This window comes from Ciconia boyciana, chromosome 3 (assembly GCF_034638445.1).
Source record: "Ciconia boyciana chromosome 3, ASM3463844v1, whole genome shotgun sequence".
Lineage (NCBI taxonomy): Eukaryota > Metazoa > Chordata > Aves > Ciconiiformes > Ciconiidae > Ciconia > Ciconia boyciana.
In genome coordinates, this window is record NC_132936.1 from 56635631 (window position 1) to 56654103 (window position 18473).

Consider the following 18473-nt stretch of genomic DNA (forward strand, 5'->3'; position numbering starts at 1 on the left):
AATGTCATTAAAAGATGTATAAACTTTAACTCTTCTATCCAATCAATTAATACAAACATGACACCAGTAACACTGTTTTCACAAACACTTCTAGCACAAATCTTTCCAGCCATCCCTCAAGGTCTAATATTGTCTCCAGGAATGGGGGGTGGCAGTGCAGAAGCAAAAGACAAGAAGAGAACTGAAACTCCTTTTGAACTAGGAGAAGATTGTCTAGTACACAGAAGACCATTGCAGTTACCTGCAGAAGAGTTCTGCACTGAAGACACTGTCTTGTAGTTTTCTTCAGATACAATGATTTTAAGGCTTTTTTTCTCAGAGGCAACCTGCTTGTTATATTTTCATTATTATTATTACCATTGTTGTTTTTCTTCTAAAAATTTCACTGATACCCTGAACTATGCCTTTTCACCCCATTTTTTGAACCTCCAGCCATAATTTATAAATATCCTGAGATCAAATCCTCCCTGTGCTGCTCCCAGGTACATTCTTTCCAAGGGAACTCAGCTGAAGTGACAGGTTATCCAACATACATGACTCAAGTGGTGGCTACGTGCTCTATGGTCCCCTATAACCAGCTCTTTTGTCCCAATTCCCACACGTTAGTTATTTACATGCTAGCTAGATTATTTATGGAAAACCCTACTATTTTCACAAAGTAATGACCTTGGCTTACTTCCAGGTCTTGTAAAACGCACACATCTTTTGTTCCCTTTTCTTCTATTTCCTCGAGCATTCTTTATTTTTGTAAACAAGATTTCAAGCTTCAGTCATGTTTCACTACTGCAGATCAATGATACTTTGTAAGAAAGGAAAAGTTAAAAACCTGTCATGGCAGATTGTACCATTCTCTCACCTTTCCCGGAATTACCAACTATTATCCCTACATGAACTGCTGGCACTAGAGACTAGGCTACCTGACTAAGATGTGGATTCTGTGTAATTATTTTTATGCTGTTTAAGGAGAGTAGTTCTCCTTATCCGACTTCCTACCTGCCACAGATACTTCCATTCCCACACAGTAACCTCTGTGTTGAGCTCAACAATTTAAATCAAACTAAAGCATGTCAATCATCAGGAAGCTAAAAGCCCACGCTCAAAGGACTGAAACCAATGAAGTGACATACGCCAGCATGGTTCTGACAGGTCTCTGCCAATGTCCTTTGCTGTAGAAGAAAGCAAAAGCCCTTGATCCTGTATGCCACTATGTTTGGGGAGAAAGTAAATTCTGAGCATCAAGGATACAAGAAGGGTGGCTCACTAAATCCAGCTCAAACATCCATCTTTCCGATGCTAAGGGGATGGGGGACAAAAGTAATCCCCCAAATCCCAGAATATTTTCAACCAATTACACATCTAAGGAAAAAAAACACTTTTTAAGCCCTTGCAAACAGCAAAACAGCCCACCGGCTATCCTTTTCTCTTGTAATGACCATTAGTGTGCCCTAACATCAAGTAACTGTTTCTAGCTTGCCTAAAGCCAGGTCTGTAAATAAGCAGCTCACTTTCAGTTGGTATATGCAGATGACAAGAAGAAAACGCACTAACACTGTGCTGCCTTGTGTCTTTGGGGAGAGGCTGTTGGTGTCCCTCCTGTGCCCTGGATGTCAACTCTCAGCACCTTGCTGGATCACAGCCCCCTGCCCACCCCCTCATGCTCCCCAGGAACCCCTGGCCCTCATGGGGCTGGAAGGGAGAGAGCAGAGTGAGAAGTTATGGGGGCTGAAGGAGCTGTGGGGTAAAACACAGGGACAGTCTTGTGGTAATATAAGCAATGCTGGCCCTGAGCAAAACTGTGGGGCTGGTCCCTGGAGCTGGGGGCCTGGGATGACGCTCAAGGCGAAGGACTGACTAGGGAGAGCTGGTGACGAGGAGAGGCAAGAGTCCAGGCAGCACTGCTGCAGCTCTCCTTCCCCTCCATGGCACACTGTGGGTACCGCCCAGCCAAGCTGCCACAGCTGGAACAGGGACCTCCACTGTGGCCCACCCTGGCATTGCTGTGCAATCAAGAGTTAGTGCTCTTTGCACATCAGCGAAGGGAGAAAGGCAGGCCAAACACTGGCCTCAGCGATAAGAACATCACCTCACTACGACATTTGTATTTAAAGGTCAGACTCAGAAAACACTTAAAGGCAGGCTACGGAATGACCAAAAAAGGCTTCACATGTGCGTTTCAATTATGGGCCTGCTAAATTTGCAGTCCCTCTGCCCACAGACAGTAAAGGGCTGCTTCTGGTGGTGCATATTCCCTGTGCCACTATTCTCTGCAGACAAACATGAGGAAGACAACATGCTATGCCCCATGAAATGGCAGCTAAGCTCCCCCCATCCTGAATGACTGTGACTCTACTTACAAAGCTGGCTAGAATCCAGACAAGAACTACTGGTGCCACTTGTCACTAACTGGATCCATTTAAAATGAGCAAAAAGAAAGTTACAGCCATAAGAGTGAAGTATCAATTGCGGGGGGGGGGGGGGGGCAGATATAAATTTTGATTTATTTGTAGTTCTGTCCTTTAGCTCAAACAATCCCCTTTGAAAGCTCAAGTCAGCGCAAAGGATGTGGGATAGCAGACAATAGCAGTCAGCTCAACGTGCACAAGCCTGGACTGTCTTCAGAGACCAGCATTAATAATAAACAAACTGCTTAATATACAAATTGCTTCTCTGTATGTCTCCAAAACATGAGTACGACATATCTGACATTCACATCATTTTCTCATATTCACACAGGACAAGTGAACTGTGGACATGTGCTTACACAGACATTCACATGTGCATTCGTCTGGAAATAAACCACATTTTCTTCAACCTGGGACCAACTCATCTGTTCTCTATAAAGCCATCTTACTCCTCACTTACTCTAACATGAAAGAGCCTTTAGAAACCCACATCTGCCAGAGAAGCACTTCCTCCCCTCAACTTTTAAGCGACTTAAATTAGTGTAAATCTAAGTTCCACACTACACGCCAAGATACAGGTCCAGTACCTTCAAACACTTCAGGGACTTCAGAATAGAGCTCCCTCCACCACAGAAGGTACACTAGTAACTTTATAATAAATCAAATGGCAATTGATGCTTACCTTCAAAAGTCATGAGTTAACAAGAAAGAGTGGCTTTAGGTGAAAATGCCTGAGCAGATTTCCTCAGAATCGGGATGCAAAATAAAATATAATATGGATCCTTCAGTATTACAAGTACAATTTATTCCAGACTGCAGCTGGAGGTATTCTGCTTTGTTTTGTTGCTTAAGAAGTTGGATACTAATTTTTATATCCCTTTGTTTTAAAGGCATGATCTCTTGGGACCACAAATCCAAATGTGCAGAGTACTGATAGGGAAAGAGATCAGTAGTAAACAAAGTCCTAAAAACAATGCGAAGACATTTTCCGTAATTTGGAAGATAATGCCAAAGAACTCCAACATCAGCAAAGCTCATAAGAAAAGACAACCTCAAATTTCCTGTGCAATAAAGTCTGTTTTTTTGGTGAAATTAAGAGCCTGCAGTTCAAAGTGAATACTACCTTTCCACCAGTCACAGGAGAATTTATCTAGAAGATGGGAACACTACCTCTGGGAGTCAAGAGGTGATCTCTGTTCTGGATGGATTGTTATTTTTTAAATTACTTTCCCGAATTGCATAGAAGTTTGAAATGCTAGCCTGACCCATGGGGGGTAAGCTAGTGCTGAAGCAAGGCAGGCAAGAACACAGTTAGCAACTGTACTCTACTTTCTCAAATGCTTTGGGCTACTTAGTCAAGGGGGTGTGAGGCATGAGCGGGACACAGACACAACTGTCTGCTCAGACAGAGGACTGCACCCTCCCTCCCACGGTGGGAGGTTTTCGACTTCTGCAGTCTCCCGACAGGACAAATACAGAGCAAGCTTTGCACCTCCCCTGCTGTTCTCAGCTCTGCCAAATACTACGACTTCCTAAAAATATTTAAATCTACAGAATAGAAAACAGCTTGGCACCAGTTCCACAGAAAAGGATCTGGGGTCTCAGCTGACCAAAACTACACAACATTGCACTGCAAAAAGCAAACACCACACAAGCACAGCCTGTAAGAGACACGAGTGCTCAGCCAGAGGGAGGCCTCGACTGGCCAGTTTGGACACTTCAGGGATGATGTACTAATCATCGGGAGAGATCTCAAGGAATAACAAAAGCTACCAGAGGTCTAGAAAACATGACCTAGGAGGAAAGACAAAGTCACATTAGGAGAAGTCTTCTAATGTTTCAGCTAATTAATCACCAACTGTCCAACCCAGAAAGGGTGTAGAACATCTGCTATTGCTATCTGCAATAGCAAAGACATCTACCAGGAGTGACACCACTACAGCTTGTCCTCCCTAGGGCCTGGCAGATAGGTTAGATCCTTTCTAGCCTTACGTCCTCTCATTACTGCCAAGATTTAGGTTATTATGTGGAAACTAATGTTAACAAATTCCATTTCATCAATAGTACTAGTATTTACCTCTGAAAAGGTGAACTTTTAAAACTGCTAAAATAATTACTCTGTAACAAAATCTTCCTGAAAGTTCACCAGCCCAAGATACAAAAGCCTCAACCACAAGTTACCTGGGTGATTGGTGATATCAGAAAAAGAAAAACACATCTTTTTCAAGCTATTATTGCAAGCACAGAATGTTTTACACAGCAAGACACTCTGAGGAAGAGGTTCCTCACAGCCCTACTGCCTGCACAGGACTCCCAGTTATATATGCATGCGCTCAACCCTGGGTGGCTCCCTCAAAAATGACGTCAATTTATCACTCGTGTGGATATGCTAATGCTGCAGACCTTAACAGACCATCCCAAATTAAAAGAATTACAGCTTTACACTAGCAGTAACACGAGCACTCAGAGCACATACGGTTTGATGTCAACTACTGAAGTCAGGACAATTTGACACAAGGCTAAGAAAATCTAATTCTATTGTCCCAATGAAAATGTCTAAGCATAATTCAGCTATGGATGGAAAGCTAATGATTTAGCAACTGTTTTAAGAATATAAATGTTATTATGCCCTGAGGAATGACAGCTATTCACTAAAATTATACTTCTGTATCTACCTTTCCTTAAAAAGCTGTTCAAATGCGCTTAAGCTGTCTGGAGGGGAACACTGCATGCACAGTGTTATTCTCAGCAGCTTATGTCATATGTTCAGGTATTTGGCATTTATTCATATACCCCCTACATGCAGTCCCTGCCAAACAAACAGTGCCAGGACCACACTAGAGACATCTACAGTGGCTGGCCACTCTCAAGAGACATTCGCAATTCTACCAAACACTGTAATTTCAGTGTTGTGAATGTACTGAACAGAGGAGCAACACAAAGGATTAAAACGTGATGCTGTAATTTTCTAAACCAATACAAACACTGTTGGCTCCCTCTGGTGCTAAATATAACGTAGTGTTACATACTAAACTGCCAGAGAAGTAAGGCAATGATATAATCCAATTATTTTGTACAGTAGGTGACAGACATTCTACTAGCAAGTGTTAGAGCAGCAGATTTCCTCTTACAGACAAAATCCTTAAGTCCTTATTCACAGCCTGTACCAACAGCTCTTATGTGGAGAAAACATGACACACACCTTTAAGAAGTGCCATTGGGATCCCGTGCACACACACACGTCAGGCTCCCTTCCTCACGCCATGTTTTCGCTTCCTAAAAGTATAGTCTCCATCCCATTTTTTAAGAGCAGACTTAAAAGCCAATTTCAGGCTCTAATTCATTAAATTGGCAGTGATTCCTGGAGTAGATTTAAAAAGCGAACCAAACCCACTTTTAAACCCACCCATTTATGCTACTCTGTTCATTTATATTTAAAAATATGCATTTGTTATGCCGAACAGACTACACAAATCAAATCAATTTTAACTAATCTATTACTAAATCTGCTGTTCAACACAGTGTATAGAATAAAAATCAAGCCACCTGTTCTATTCACAGATGCAAGTGGCTGTTTGAATTTTTAAAAATTCTATTCACAGCTTTGAATTTCCAGTGACACACCAAAGTATCCAAGTATGATGATTTACATTGTAAGCATTATTCCTTGAATCGTTTTTAACAACTATTTGAAACTTGCTTGCAGCTATTCCAAACTTCTAGATTTCCGACGCAAAACAAGGAAGTTTAATAACCTAATCTGGAAGGGCTGGATTTTTGTTGCCTTGTTATCATTGTGTGGAAAGAAGGGAAGCAGGTAGCAGGTTTCTCTTTCCTCCTCCTGCCCCTCCTCCCTTTCTTAACAAGATAAAGGTAGAACAGCTTAAGGATACTGCCCCGTACAGAGCCTCCATTTTCTGCTTATCAACAGATTTAAGCATCGCTATGCAGAACAAGGTGTGTGGTGCAAAGTGATGTTAATCTCCTCCATCTCCTGGATTAGCAGGGCCCCAGTGCAATTCCCAACAGAAGAGGGTTTAATCTTAAAAAAAATGGGTAATGACCCTGGGGTTCAAAGGGAGGCTGGTGACAAGGGCAAGAGAAGGGTGTTCCCATGTGCTTCTTTTCATCCTGCTGTTCCTTGTCCCTTTCAGCAGCAAACAGCTGGGTCTGGAGCACCACATCGGCTGCTATCCTGCTCCTCCGGCTTCCAGGCAGGAGGAGGTTAACCCATCTCTCCCAAGCTTCTGTCCCCCCACAATTAAACAAGTCTCGCTGGCATCCTCCAGTTACCAGCTGGTAAATTCAGCATGAGACATGACTTAAGGAGACTACACCTTTTAAAACTCCATCAGAACCACAGGTAGGAAGGGCCTTCTCAGCAAGCTCCTGCTACCAAACCTCAGTCAACAAAAGAATTCCTCCTCTACTTCCTGAAAGCGTAAATTCTGTAATTTAACTACCACCATCTTGAATCCTAATTAACCACACTTCAGCAAACTTTCTATTTTTATTTTAGGTTACTATTCCCAAATAAATTCAAATTCTGAAAAGAAGTTTAAAGTAAGCTCAGGAAGACCAGGAGCTGGAAGACTTAAGTTTACTCCCAAACTTCATCTTGACTTTCAGTGGCAAGGCCTTGTGCCCCCACATGTTAAACATGGATAATACCAGATTTTTGCTTAGTGCCTTGAAGAAAGGTATTATTCACACTTGGGTCTTATTAATACCCCATCTAATAAGAAATATAACACTAGTGCTTTATAATGGAGTTCTATTTCTAGCATTCTGGACAGCAGCTATGTACCATTTTCTCCACAAGTGAAACCAAAAATATTTTTGTCAGAAAACACTACCTCTTCTTAAAAAAAAACCAAACAACTGTTGTAAAATCTTTCTAAATATACAACATCACTTTGTCTAATTTTAAATAATACAAACCATCTAAGTAATTTTATTTCATTTTAAAATAATAACTTTTAAGGCAAATATTTTGCCCAAATGGAGGCTCAATATTCAAAAAAGAGCCTTTTCTGTGATGTATTATTATACTGCGTTATTATAATTTACAACACGCTTAACTGTAACACCAAGTGTCTACTTAAAGGAAATGACTGTAACATCACTAAGTGGTCTTTGTTTCGCTTCAATAGCTTCCAGAGTGTATTTTGCCTTTTCAGCTGAATGAAAAGGAATCATCTCAACTGACTTCTGCTCAGAAATCCAGAAAGAACTGTATTCGCTATCATTAAGTCACACGAAAGTATGACTTGTACAAAAAAAGAACCAACACACTGCCATTGGCTATCAAGAAATAGCTTTTCTTCCTCAACATGGACAGTATCAAGTAATGTTAGCAGGCAACTAGGTTACAAACCGTCACTTCAGAAACTTCAGCCTTGACTGTAAACACATTTCCAGTGTGAGAAGAATAACGTGAACTGCCTTTTTAGTTGCCATTGTATAACAAGCCTTCACGTGGAGTGCAGAGGATGGTATGCTCAGCAGAGGCACCAAAGACCGCCCCTAGCCATCATGGGCAACGCACTTACAAATGCTGCTGACAGCCTGGGCCCTGAGAGGTGGGCTGCAGGTTACACAGCATTACTACTGATACAGCAAGCCTGAAAAAAACACTGTAATTTAGACAGCCTTTAAGCAGCTGATCAAAAGGCTCTGACAGAGGAGATTTAAGCAACAGTTAAGGATGTTTCCATTTTAACTGCTTATCCCCTTGGGAGATCACCACCTCTGCAGGAGAGCTGGCAGAGTGGGATGGTGTGCCTGTGCCTCAGCTGCTGCAGTTCGTAACTTTGCGTATGATCTTCAGCTGCAGCGGCAGGTAAACGCACACTAATATGCCACATCAAACTGGGGAAGCTGATGCCAACTTTCATCACTACAATGCCAGCAGAGGTACTGGCCAGATTGCTAGGAGACAGAAACACCTTAAACCACTGCAATTCCTTGCTCTGTTGCAATAGAGGAAGGAACAGATCTTGCACAAGCATAGTTCTCCTGGTCCCAAAGTAAATTATGCCCAAGTTGTCTATCTGCACCCATTAAAAGAGAGGAACTGCTAGATGAAATATAAAAACATTCATAATGGATGCCCAACATTCCTATGATCGACACACACCTGCTTTACACAGTTCTCATGCTGTGGAGCAAAGTACCAGTAAGAGGGCACAACTATTTCAAGATCAGAACAACCACTCCTCTTCCAGCCACAAGCCAAGAGTTTATTATTAAAACACAGACTAAGCCAAATGATAATTATGTCAAATATAAAAATGCCCTTCTTAAATGTCCTACATCCAAACTCCGCAGCTCCTGATGACAACTGCTAATTTACTCTAAGCTTCATTAAGCTTCAGCCCTTTATTAAAAGCACATTTTCCTCGTTAAGGCTTCATTTTATCCAAACATCAAGAACTCCAGAAATTACTTCAGATACACTAGAAATTTAACAGCAGTGAGCTTCTGCCAAGGGCCATTTCAGATTGATAGCAATTTTAATAAGAAGCAATGTATTTACTGACATACAGATCCTGGATTTAACATTTTATTATCTGAATAATTTGTATGAGCATTTGAATAGGATTTTACCACTGAATGTTACTGCAAAGGCCAATTTTTGAAAGCTTTATCAACGGGCTTCAAATATATTGCATTTCTGTACTTGTCATGGAAAAGAAAATTAGGGCAATGCAGTTTACCAATTTTCATCTTGCAAGTCACTTCCAAGACCTGTACAAGCAGAAAGATGTCGATACAAACCCCCAGACTGGTAAGAAGCTAAACTGGGGAAGCTGACAGCAGAAATGGCTGTTGGTCTCACTCTCCCTCTTCCATTGCAGAGGCATTAAACCCCTAAGTAAATTTCCAATTCTGTAAAAGACTTTTAGCCAGCAGTCAGTCTTTTCTCCTAGCAAGGATTAGCTCCCACATATTTGTGCATAAGTATTTGCTGGACTGGAACCTAAGAGCTTTACTGAGTAAGCAGCTCTTCTGAAAGTCAGTTTCTACATCATAGCTTTTACATCATGTAATCTAATCAATGCAGCAGGAGCAGGTTACTCACCGATCGATCACAATCTCTTTCTGTCTTAGCAGCCCCTCTTTAATTTTCATTAAAGATTCCCAGTTGCTGAGGTCCTGATAGCTGGTAGCTGGGTAACTTTGACGAGATGTTCCAGTCAGAACCTGCATAAAATAATTGCAGAATTAGCCTCCAAAACAGTAAAGGTAAATAATATCCTAGCTAGCAGGGCGTTTACAAAGCAGTTTGTTGTTTTAGAAACCTAACACTTGTTTTTTGGTTTAATTCAGATTTGCTTTATAGAAAACTAATCAGATTTATAAACAAGTTTCTTGAAACAAACTTCAGTCCAGTGCCAGTGATTTAAAACTTATTTTATCATTTCTCTACTAAAGAATTCGTAGCTCTGAAAGCAGTTTGAGATGAAAAGCTCATTTAGAATTTAAGTACATAATTAAGACAAATACCACAAAATGTTCATATTCTGCTGCAATTCTTGTAGTACCACAAATGAGGTAGCTTGATAGCTTTAGTCCTGCTGATAACTGCAGATAACGGTTACCATTCCTTTCACTTGTTTGACTCCCACCTGTAACTTTAGCACACAGAGAAAGAGAAATTCCCTTAGATGTGTGTGCATTTAAAATATAGAACATGGGAATATAATTCTGGTTAAATCCTAACTGCTTCCAAGAATAAAAGTTTCACAAGTAACAGGTTTCAGGCTTTCCATTCACCTTCACAAAAGCCAGGCTATATATCTCACAACAAACTGAGGATGACAGTTGAACTGAATATGAACCAACAACATTAAGGTTTGGAAGAAAAGTAAACAAATAACTGGGATGTTTAATCAAGAAAATTTTTATACTCAGAATATAAAAAGTATTACAAATATTTGTATCAGGAATTCACATAAGGGAAGGTTTAAGTTAGAACTTCTGTGATTAGACTGAGGGATCCCAGCATCAGCTGCCATGAGGTATCATCTAATCTTCCAACAGTTTTTTAATCACTGAAAAAAAGATTTCTCTTTTTATTATCTGGGAGGCATCCTGGACTATGTTTTATGGTTTTGGAAGAGAGCAGAAGGGGAAAAAAAAAGTGAAAATATGGCTGTATTTTTTTAAAGTTTAAATAGATTTTAGGACATTTTTACTTGTATTGCTCTAAATTTTTTTAAATTTCATTTGAAATTACAATAAACTGTATTAAGACCAAAACATATCATCAACAATTAAAATTAGGTAAACAACCGTCAAGCAGTCCATGCTTCTGGTCAAAGCTTTACTGTGAATTATAACACTGAATGGAGAGAATTCATTGCCTAAACCCCCATACCATGATGTTCTGAAGTCAGGAACAAACTCCTGACAGCTGTGGTCTCTTCTGTAGGCTGAAAAAAGTATTTTTTCCCATTCAGTCTAGTTCAGTTTCATCCCTAGCTTGCTCATTGATAAAACAGACAGAAACACATTTTCCCTCTTTTAATTTATAACTTCAAACCAGATAGAAGATGACAAGACTTACTAGTTCTAAAATCTTTCAAGACTGTCACACACACCACCACCGTCCCCAAGTCCAATTCATCTGTTTCAGGGAATAACTCCTTTGCTTAATAAACTGGATAGCTTCAATAGTAAAATCAGTTATGAATGATTTTTAAAAAGAATATCAACAATTCTACACATTAAACACTTCATGCCAATTTCTGGCCAAAGACACACTGAAAATATCAACTGTGTTCCTTGCCGGGCAATATCAAGCACTGTATCTTTATTGAAAAGGCCATATTGACTGGATAAACAGCGCTTTTTGAGGAAAAGTAAAATGTGAAATAATATTAATATCAAATTTTCTCTCAAAATGGTTCACTGATTTATGACTATGGTTAATATTTCTTATCTCATGCTCATTCATGATTACATCCCACAAGCAATAAAAAACCTCAGAAAACATTTGAAAATTCTCTCAATTGTTGCACCTAAAAAAGTGCCTGATACAACTGCATACTGAAGCATATTCTAGGTTTGAAAGTTTTGTGGGAACAAAATTTGTCACATCTGCAATTTCTAGTAAGTCAGTCTGTTAAACGTATGCTTGTTCAAGGAAGTTACATTAAAGATGGCACTGCACTCTATTGGGAGGCAAGGAATGGCAACGCTAAGTGCTGCTTGGATTAAGATCTACCACCCATTTGTTAACATTTGTGATCGATTTAACAGTTGTCTTCCTTAATTTTTCATGTACAATGATCAATATTAGCATTAAAAAATCCTAAACTGGTGACATCACCTTGACTTTTTTTGGTTTGGGCAGCAGTCTAATAAAACTTAGGAAAGATACCAACTCATGATTCTTCCTGTAATACATATATAGAGTCTTTAAGGATCAATGAACCTAAAATTCATTTTGCCTGGGTCACTCAATCCAGACCAGATAACTTCAAAGTCATGTTTGGTGCTTACAGAATACCTTAGGATTGTCACATATTGTTCTGTATTACAGTTATCCACGTGACTGGCTGAATTAACGGGTACCAGCACAAAACTATTTCAGTGAAAGTCTCTCTTGGTCACACATGCCATGTCATGCAGTATAAAGTGACAACATCAGGAACTATCACTGTACTTTGTGTCATGACATTTTTTCCTTTGTTTCTCCCACTATAGTGCTGAAGAATGCTTTTCTATATCCACCTCAATACCATTATGCTACAGTCAAAAAAAAAGAGAAAGAAACAGTCCTTAATGCACTTGGGATTAGATCCTTACTTTTCAGAGCCAGAAATTCCATCTCTACCCAAAAGAAACAACCCACAAGGGTTTGACATGATAAACAGGAAATATATGACTTTATAAAGCCAAATCAACCCATTTATTGAGCAAGGTGAATTTTGTCTTTAAGACTGAACTATAAAAATGAAGAGATTAAAGACAACTATTTAAATATGAATCCATCTTAACTGAAAACATTTTGGAAGCCACCAGTGGTTTCTCTAGCAAAATTCTTCAAAGCAAGCCCATTACTTCAATCTAGCACCTTTCCAAACTTAATACTTTGCACTAAAATTAGAAAGAAACCCTTCAACTTTGGTACGATAAGTGACTATACAGGAAGTTAATTAAATATTAAGGCTGCTGCAAAGCAAGGCAATGAGTTTTGCAAAGTTAAGAACAGAGTATTATTTTGTCAATTAGATGCTAATGAAAGTGTGGGTTTTTTCTAAAAAATATTCTAATATATAAGGCCTCCTTAGCTGACTGACCGAGATGCTTTTGGCTTTGGACTATATCTGATCTTATGGAGTATATACATTTTGTTGTTACATATGTATATACAGATAAAATATTATTTTGTATTACAACTGTGTGCTTCAATTTGTCATTCTAAACAGATGAAAACAACAACAAATATTCCTGTTTCTGAGATCATGTTTCAGCCAACTTAAAAAAAAAAAAGAATATGCTAAAAATACTTCTTCACACTTCCCAGAATAACAAGACATTTCACTCATTTATAAGCACATGGTGTTGACTACTCCAAACAGCTTTCTAGCTGCTTTGAATGGTGTGGTAACACACAGGTGGTCCACTTACATTCAAGTATTTTGTCTCCTAAGGACATCAAACCAAATAGTGGGAGCAAAATACACTTTTAGGACTCATATACAGAAAGCCATCCACAACTCGAAGTCCTCAACTTGAATCCTCCACAACTACAAAATAAAGCACCAGCTTGAAACACACGGCATTCTTTTCCATCTGCCCTAGAAAATACAACTATTTTTGTCGCCTGGCACCTCTTCCAAGAGTATCAGCCTTGGACTGAGAACATCTGTTCAGTGAAAACAGTATCCTTTGCACAGTGGCGTCCAAAGGTCCTCGCTAGCTTGTTTTTTGACAAGGGCTTGGCCTTGACTTTCACGACCTGGCAAGGCTTCAAGTCAGTGCTGAGGCACAGCTAGCTTCTGGGAAAAAAAATAAAATAAAAAAACCTTTGCTGTACTAGCCTATATGCAAATATTTATTGCTGGAACACACATTGCTGACTGATTCCATCATGTTTCTTAACAGTGGGAAAATAATTTTTCTCTAGACTGCAGGGTAACAACATTTGGATAACTTAGGCCAATAATGGCTGGGTTTTTAATTGTGCTAATTAAAATTATCTTCTCCAAACATGCTTGTAGTTTCTGCCTGAAGCAGTTCAGTGTCTCAGCACACAGAGTAGCACAGCGTTCCACGTAACATACTGTATTGCAAAGTAGAGGTGGAGTCCAAAAATGTCAAAATGATAGCTCATCTCAAAAAAAAAAAAGCAATGGATTTTAAATGTATTTTTCCTGAAAGCTGCAGTTTAAATAATTTAGCACTGTCTACACCACAACTGTAAAGTTTTCACAGCCCACTACTAACAGCTAGCAGAGTGCCAAAAGTTATGCTAAGTGAATGATCCCTTTTGGCCAACTGCTTGCACTGCCCTATGCTATCTTAACACCCGCTCTGTAGGTAGCATTCTCCTCTTGCTGCATTTTACAGGCATTCATTATTCAGGAGAAAGGGAATTCCATGCATCCACAGCTAATCCAAGGCAAAGATTCAGTGCAACCAATGTCAGCAGGAACGCAAACGGTTCCTTTTGTTCCACTGACAGTGGAGGCAACAAATATGAGCGTCCCCACCGGCTGTGCCTCAGGGACACAGCACTTGCCCTACCACCTCACTGGGCGATGGGGGAGAAAGAAGAGGTGGATGTGGCAGCAGCAAGCCCAAATGCACGTTATCACAGAGACACCTCTTGCTCTTTGCTCCCCTGTGATGGGAAAAGGATTAGATCTGTAAAGGCAGAGCAGCGGTCACTGAGGAGCAGTGACTGCAACTGCTCCCCACCCTGGGTAAGGAAAGAAGGCTTTACCCATCCTTTCCTCCCCACCCAGATTTCTTCCTAACATCAGGCCGAGTGTTTCAGCTCACAACAGCTCCCATAATTCAGACAGTCCCAGAGGATCATCTGTCTTCTTGCCAGCAAAACACGACAGGGCTAGTGGCTCTCATGCAGGAAAAGCGAGAGGAGGCCACAACCATGGAATCAGGCCCTAATTTTAAATCACTTTAAAAGCAAGGCAAGGAATCATTTCTATAGGAAGAGGCTGGGCCTTGCTGAAACGCACTAGAAAGAACAGCTGCAAAGAAGCATTATAACAGATTCCCAGATGGGTAAAAACAAGGCTATGGACTGATTCACAAAATCCAGACTTGTGGTCCGGATTTCACCACCACCTACTTACTGCTTCACTCTGCTCCATCTTTACCATTTAGGGAAGACAGTGTTTCTGCTCAGCAGGATATAATCACTACAATTCTTGGCAGCAACACCTAGGCTGTTTCACATTTTGCTATACTTTCACAAATCTCCAGCAGTCATGGGGGAGAGAACATCTAATCATGTCCTTGCACCCTTGCTTCAGCCATGGTACACGGGGCATTCTTTGGGGAATTTTTAATGAGGAGGATGACATAATTAAAATAAAAATTGAAACATCATCAAATAGTGAGGTACTGAGAAATACAGACATATCATAGAGAGGTTAGCATGCCAACAGCAAGTGGTGAAATCCAGCACAGAAAAAAAAAATATCAAAAAATCAATAAGGCTTGGAAAAAATTCCCAAACACATACTTTACACAGACATGCAACCTGCAAAGTAATTAACCTAAGAGGGACCACAAGTAACAGGGAGAATAAACTTGACAGGAGTTCACAATTTAACCTGCCTGAAAATCAGCTTAATGCAAGGCTGGATTGCCTACATATGATATGTCAGGTCACAGAGAAAGGGGGTGAGGAAAGGAGTAAGACAGTGACTTTAAATAGCTCTGGCATAAACCCAGCTGGAAGAATATGTTTGGTTCTAGGCACTGTACTACCAGAAAGTCACTGAAACAGTAGAACATGTTCAAAGAAGAGCAACTCTAATGATTAAAAAGCTTAGAAAGAGTTATTTATGAGTAAAGAGCTAAATACCACAAAGGCTGAAGAGACATGAAATCAGCCAGCAAATACTTTGTTTCCTAGGCTGAGAATCCATACAAACCAGGGGTGATGGAATGAAAACTGAGACATGACAATTTGGGATGAGAGTATCAGGAGAGAAAAAAAAACAAACAACCCATCCCACCAAACTAAAAAGGAGAAAAGTAGCAAAAGCATCTCACAAACAGCTAAAAGAAGATTCAGATTTTAAGATTTTAGGATCTACACTGAATAAGTTTTAGGAGCTAAAGAGCAAGCCAGTCCTTGATGACGCATCAGGACTTCTTCTCAATGTTAGGGTTAAATTATGCTGAGACCAAGTATGTGTGACTAAGGACAGAACTGACTACACTATGCCACTTCACTACCTAACTCACAGTTAGGCAGCTCCAACCTCATACACTGAAAAACAAGAACAAAACTCATTTAAGAAAGGGCTCACCTTAAAAATATATAGCCACAGTTGAACTACATGGATGCTACACAAAGGACTTCTACAGAATAAGCAGCCAGCGTGACAGATGCAGTAATTGTTACCCCTGTTTTCAGTAGTCTAAATTAGTGTTGGTAATTTGGAGTCTCAAAATTGGCTAAACAATACAACAACAAAAGGACAATTCCCACACACCCCCTCTGCCATTGTCACGTGGGTTTTTTGCCATTATAGAATCAGACCCATTCAGTTTGGCGTTGCAATTATCATACAGGGCTTTACAGAGCAAGCACATGAAGTCCTTTGCTAGTGCACTAACCTGCTCCTCCTCTTTGCAGCAAGTGTTTAAAATCACAATAATGAGTTGTTCTGTTCTGCAAGGGGGGGCCAACGCGCCTCTCTTCAGTTAGGTGGAACGGCATTATTGCATCTGATAACTTTTTAAAGCTTTTCCAATAAAAAAATTAAAATGCTAATGCTGACTATTTACAGACAACACCACTATCATCCTATCTTTTAGAAAGTGGAAAGCTCTCAAAAAGGGAAAGAATAAACAGAGCGTTAAAATGCCTCCTAAAAGCAGCATTCCCTCTAGCCATTAAACCTTTTTCAAGAACGTTTGTCGAAGCCTCTTTCACAAATGAAATCCCCACTACACACAAGGCATTACATACTTTTTTAGAGACCTCACGGACTTGACCCACATAAGCCAGGGAGGAATTTGATTGTCCTACAAGTTACTGTTATTTGTACATTTACTTCTTCCCCAGCATTGTTTATACTGCAGCTGAGGCTTCAGAACTTTATCAAGGTCAGGTTTGATAACCACAGCAAGAGAGGAAGACATGATCCCTTACCACAATAGCTTACAAATGAATTAAGTGCAAAGCATAGCAAGTGCATGGTTGCTGGGATACTAAGAGAGATGGGAGAAAACAAATGCTAAGGTCAGGTATGCTATTCACCACAGAGGAAAAAAATAACAAAAAAAAAAAAAAGAAGAGTTTTGCTACCGATGGCATAGTTACAGGGTTTTGATAGCAACTGCATAGTCACTTAAACATGGCATAAATTTACACTGCTATCAAAGGGAGGGGGCCTGTTCTCCTGCCCCTTCTCACCACTTCAAACATTCATACCTTTCAGCCCCCTTCTGACAGCCCTAGTCCTACACTCTCCCTCCATCCCATACACATGAAGGTTATTTGTATCTAGGTCAGGCTCCTATCAGATTCATTGTACAAGGCCATGTGAAATCTAGCACCGGCACACACTGTTAAGTGGAAAAGCAGCATATGAGACAACACGTTTTGCAGTGGCACAGCTTTGTGCTGGATTAGTATGAACACACAACCACAAGCTGAATTATCTCAACTCCAGACAGTGCCAAAAAGTATCAGTTTGTAGACCAAGTATCTTCTAAGCTTCTGGAAAAAATACTATTATGCAGCTGCTGTGACACTGTCAAGTTACTGGCCAAGACCTGGTGTTTAGATATGCAACCAGTTCAAGAAAACAAACTTCCACATGAAGGTGGCATAAGAGAATAAAAACAAAAGCCTCTTGCACTTTCTTATCTTTCGAAATAGTCCTGTGCTGGTTATCTGAATTATGAGAGCAGACACAGGACCAGCAGCACAGCCCCAGCCTACAGTCAGAGACTGTATGTGTGACAGATCGGTATGTGCTCAGAATCTGCATCCAGCAGGGGTTACTGAATAAAACAGGAATATAACAGGGGATTAGTAAGGGAAGTGAAACGGAATGCTGGCCACCACTTAACTGGCAAGGTTTTGTTCCCTCTAGCATCTTTGACGGTATTGTGCAAAAGTCCCAGACGACAAACTAAGAGGTCTCTGAAAAGACTTTGCAGGATCCCTACAGATGCATGCTGTTACTGTAGGCGGCAAGGGCAGTCCCATTACAAGAGGCTGCAGCCACTCAGCAGTCCGCCGTGAGTTTCTCGTCTCTGTCACCTTAAGCTACTACGCTCTTGAAGGGTGAAACCGGCACTCCCAGAGCTGCAGGCTAGATTATATACCCTCTTCTGCTTATCCTCCTATGAACAATTACACTTCTCTTGCTTTTATGCGTTGTTATAACATTCCTTTATACTCCACGCAACACCAATATTATTTTTGTCAGAAATCCTTTCCATTTATATTCTGGCAAATGTTACAAACACAAAACACTTCTAGGTGCCACTTAATATGACGTTAAAAGCAACAGTGCCTGGAATTTTCCACTGATAACAACTGGGTCTTTCCTAAGTATAGAAGCACTTGTTTTATTAAGTGTTCATTTTATCTTCCCATTACATTTAAATTCAAATGTTCTTTACTAAAATAAATAAATAAATAAATCTGGAGATGAAAGGGAGCTTCCACAAGAAGAACAACTTTAACCTTTTTTAAAATTATTTTTGAAGCTTTTAGTGAAAGCTTCACTGTGAAATTGATTTTTTTTGTTTCCTATTCTGGCCTGGAAAGCAGCATGACCAAAAAGTGACTACAGTTATTCAAAGCCCACAAAAAGACCACTGTTTTAAGTGCTGCACAAA

General features: G+C 40.1%; 1 protein-coding gene across 5 annotated transcripts in view; it reads right to left on the minus strand.

Moving 5' to 3' along the window:
* The window catches only part of CEP85L (centrosomal protein 85 like), a 124111-nt gene that overhangs the window by 25901 nt on the left and 79737 nt on the right, over positions 1 to 18473 (minus strand). For all 5 annotated transcript variants that reach the window (XR_012041456.1, XM_072855747.1, XM_072855748.1 and 2 more), the window contains one exon: positions 9487 to 9608. Coding sequence is in view for 4 of the 5 variants with exons in the window: in XM_072855747.1 (XP_072711848.1) it covers positions 9487 to 9608 (122 nt within the window). In the remaining variant the exon portion in view is untranslated. The remainder of the gene's footprint in view (positions 1 to 9486; positions 9609 to 18473) is intronic.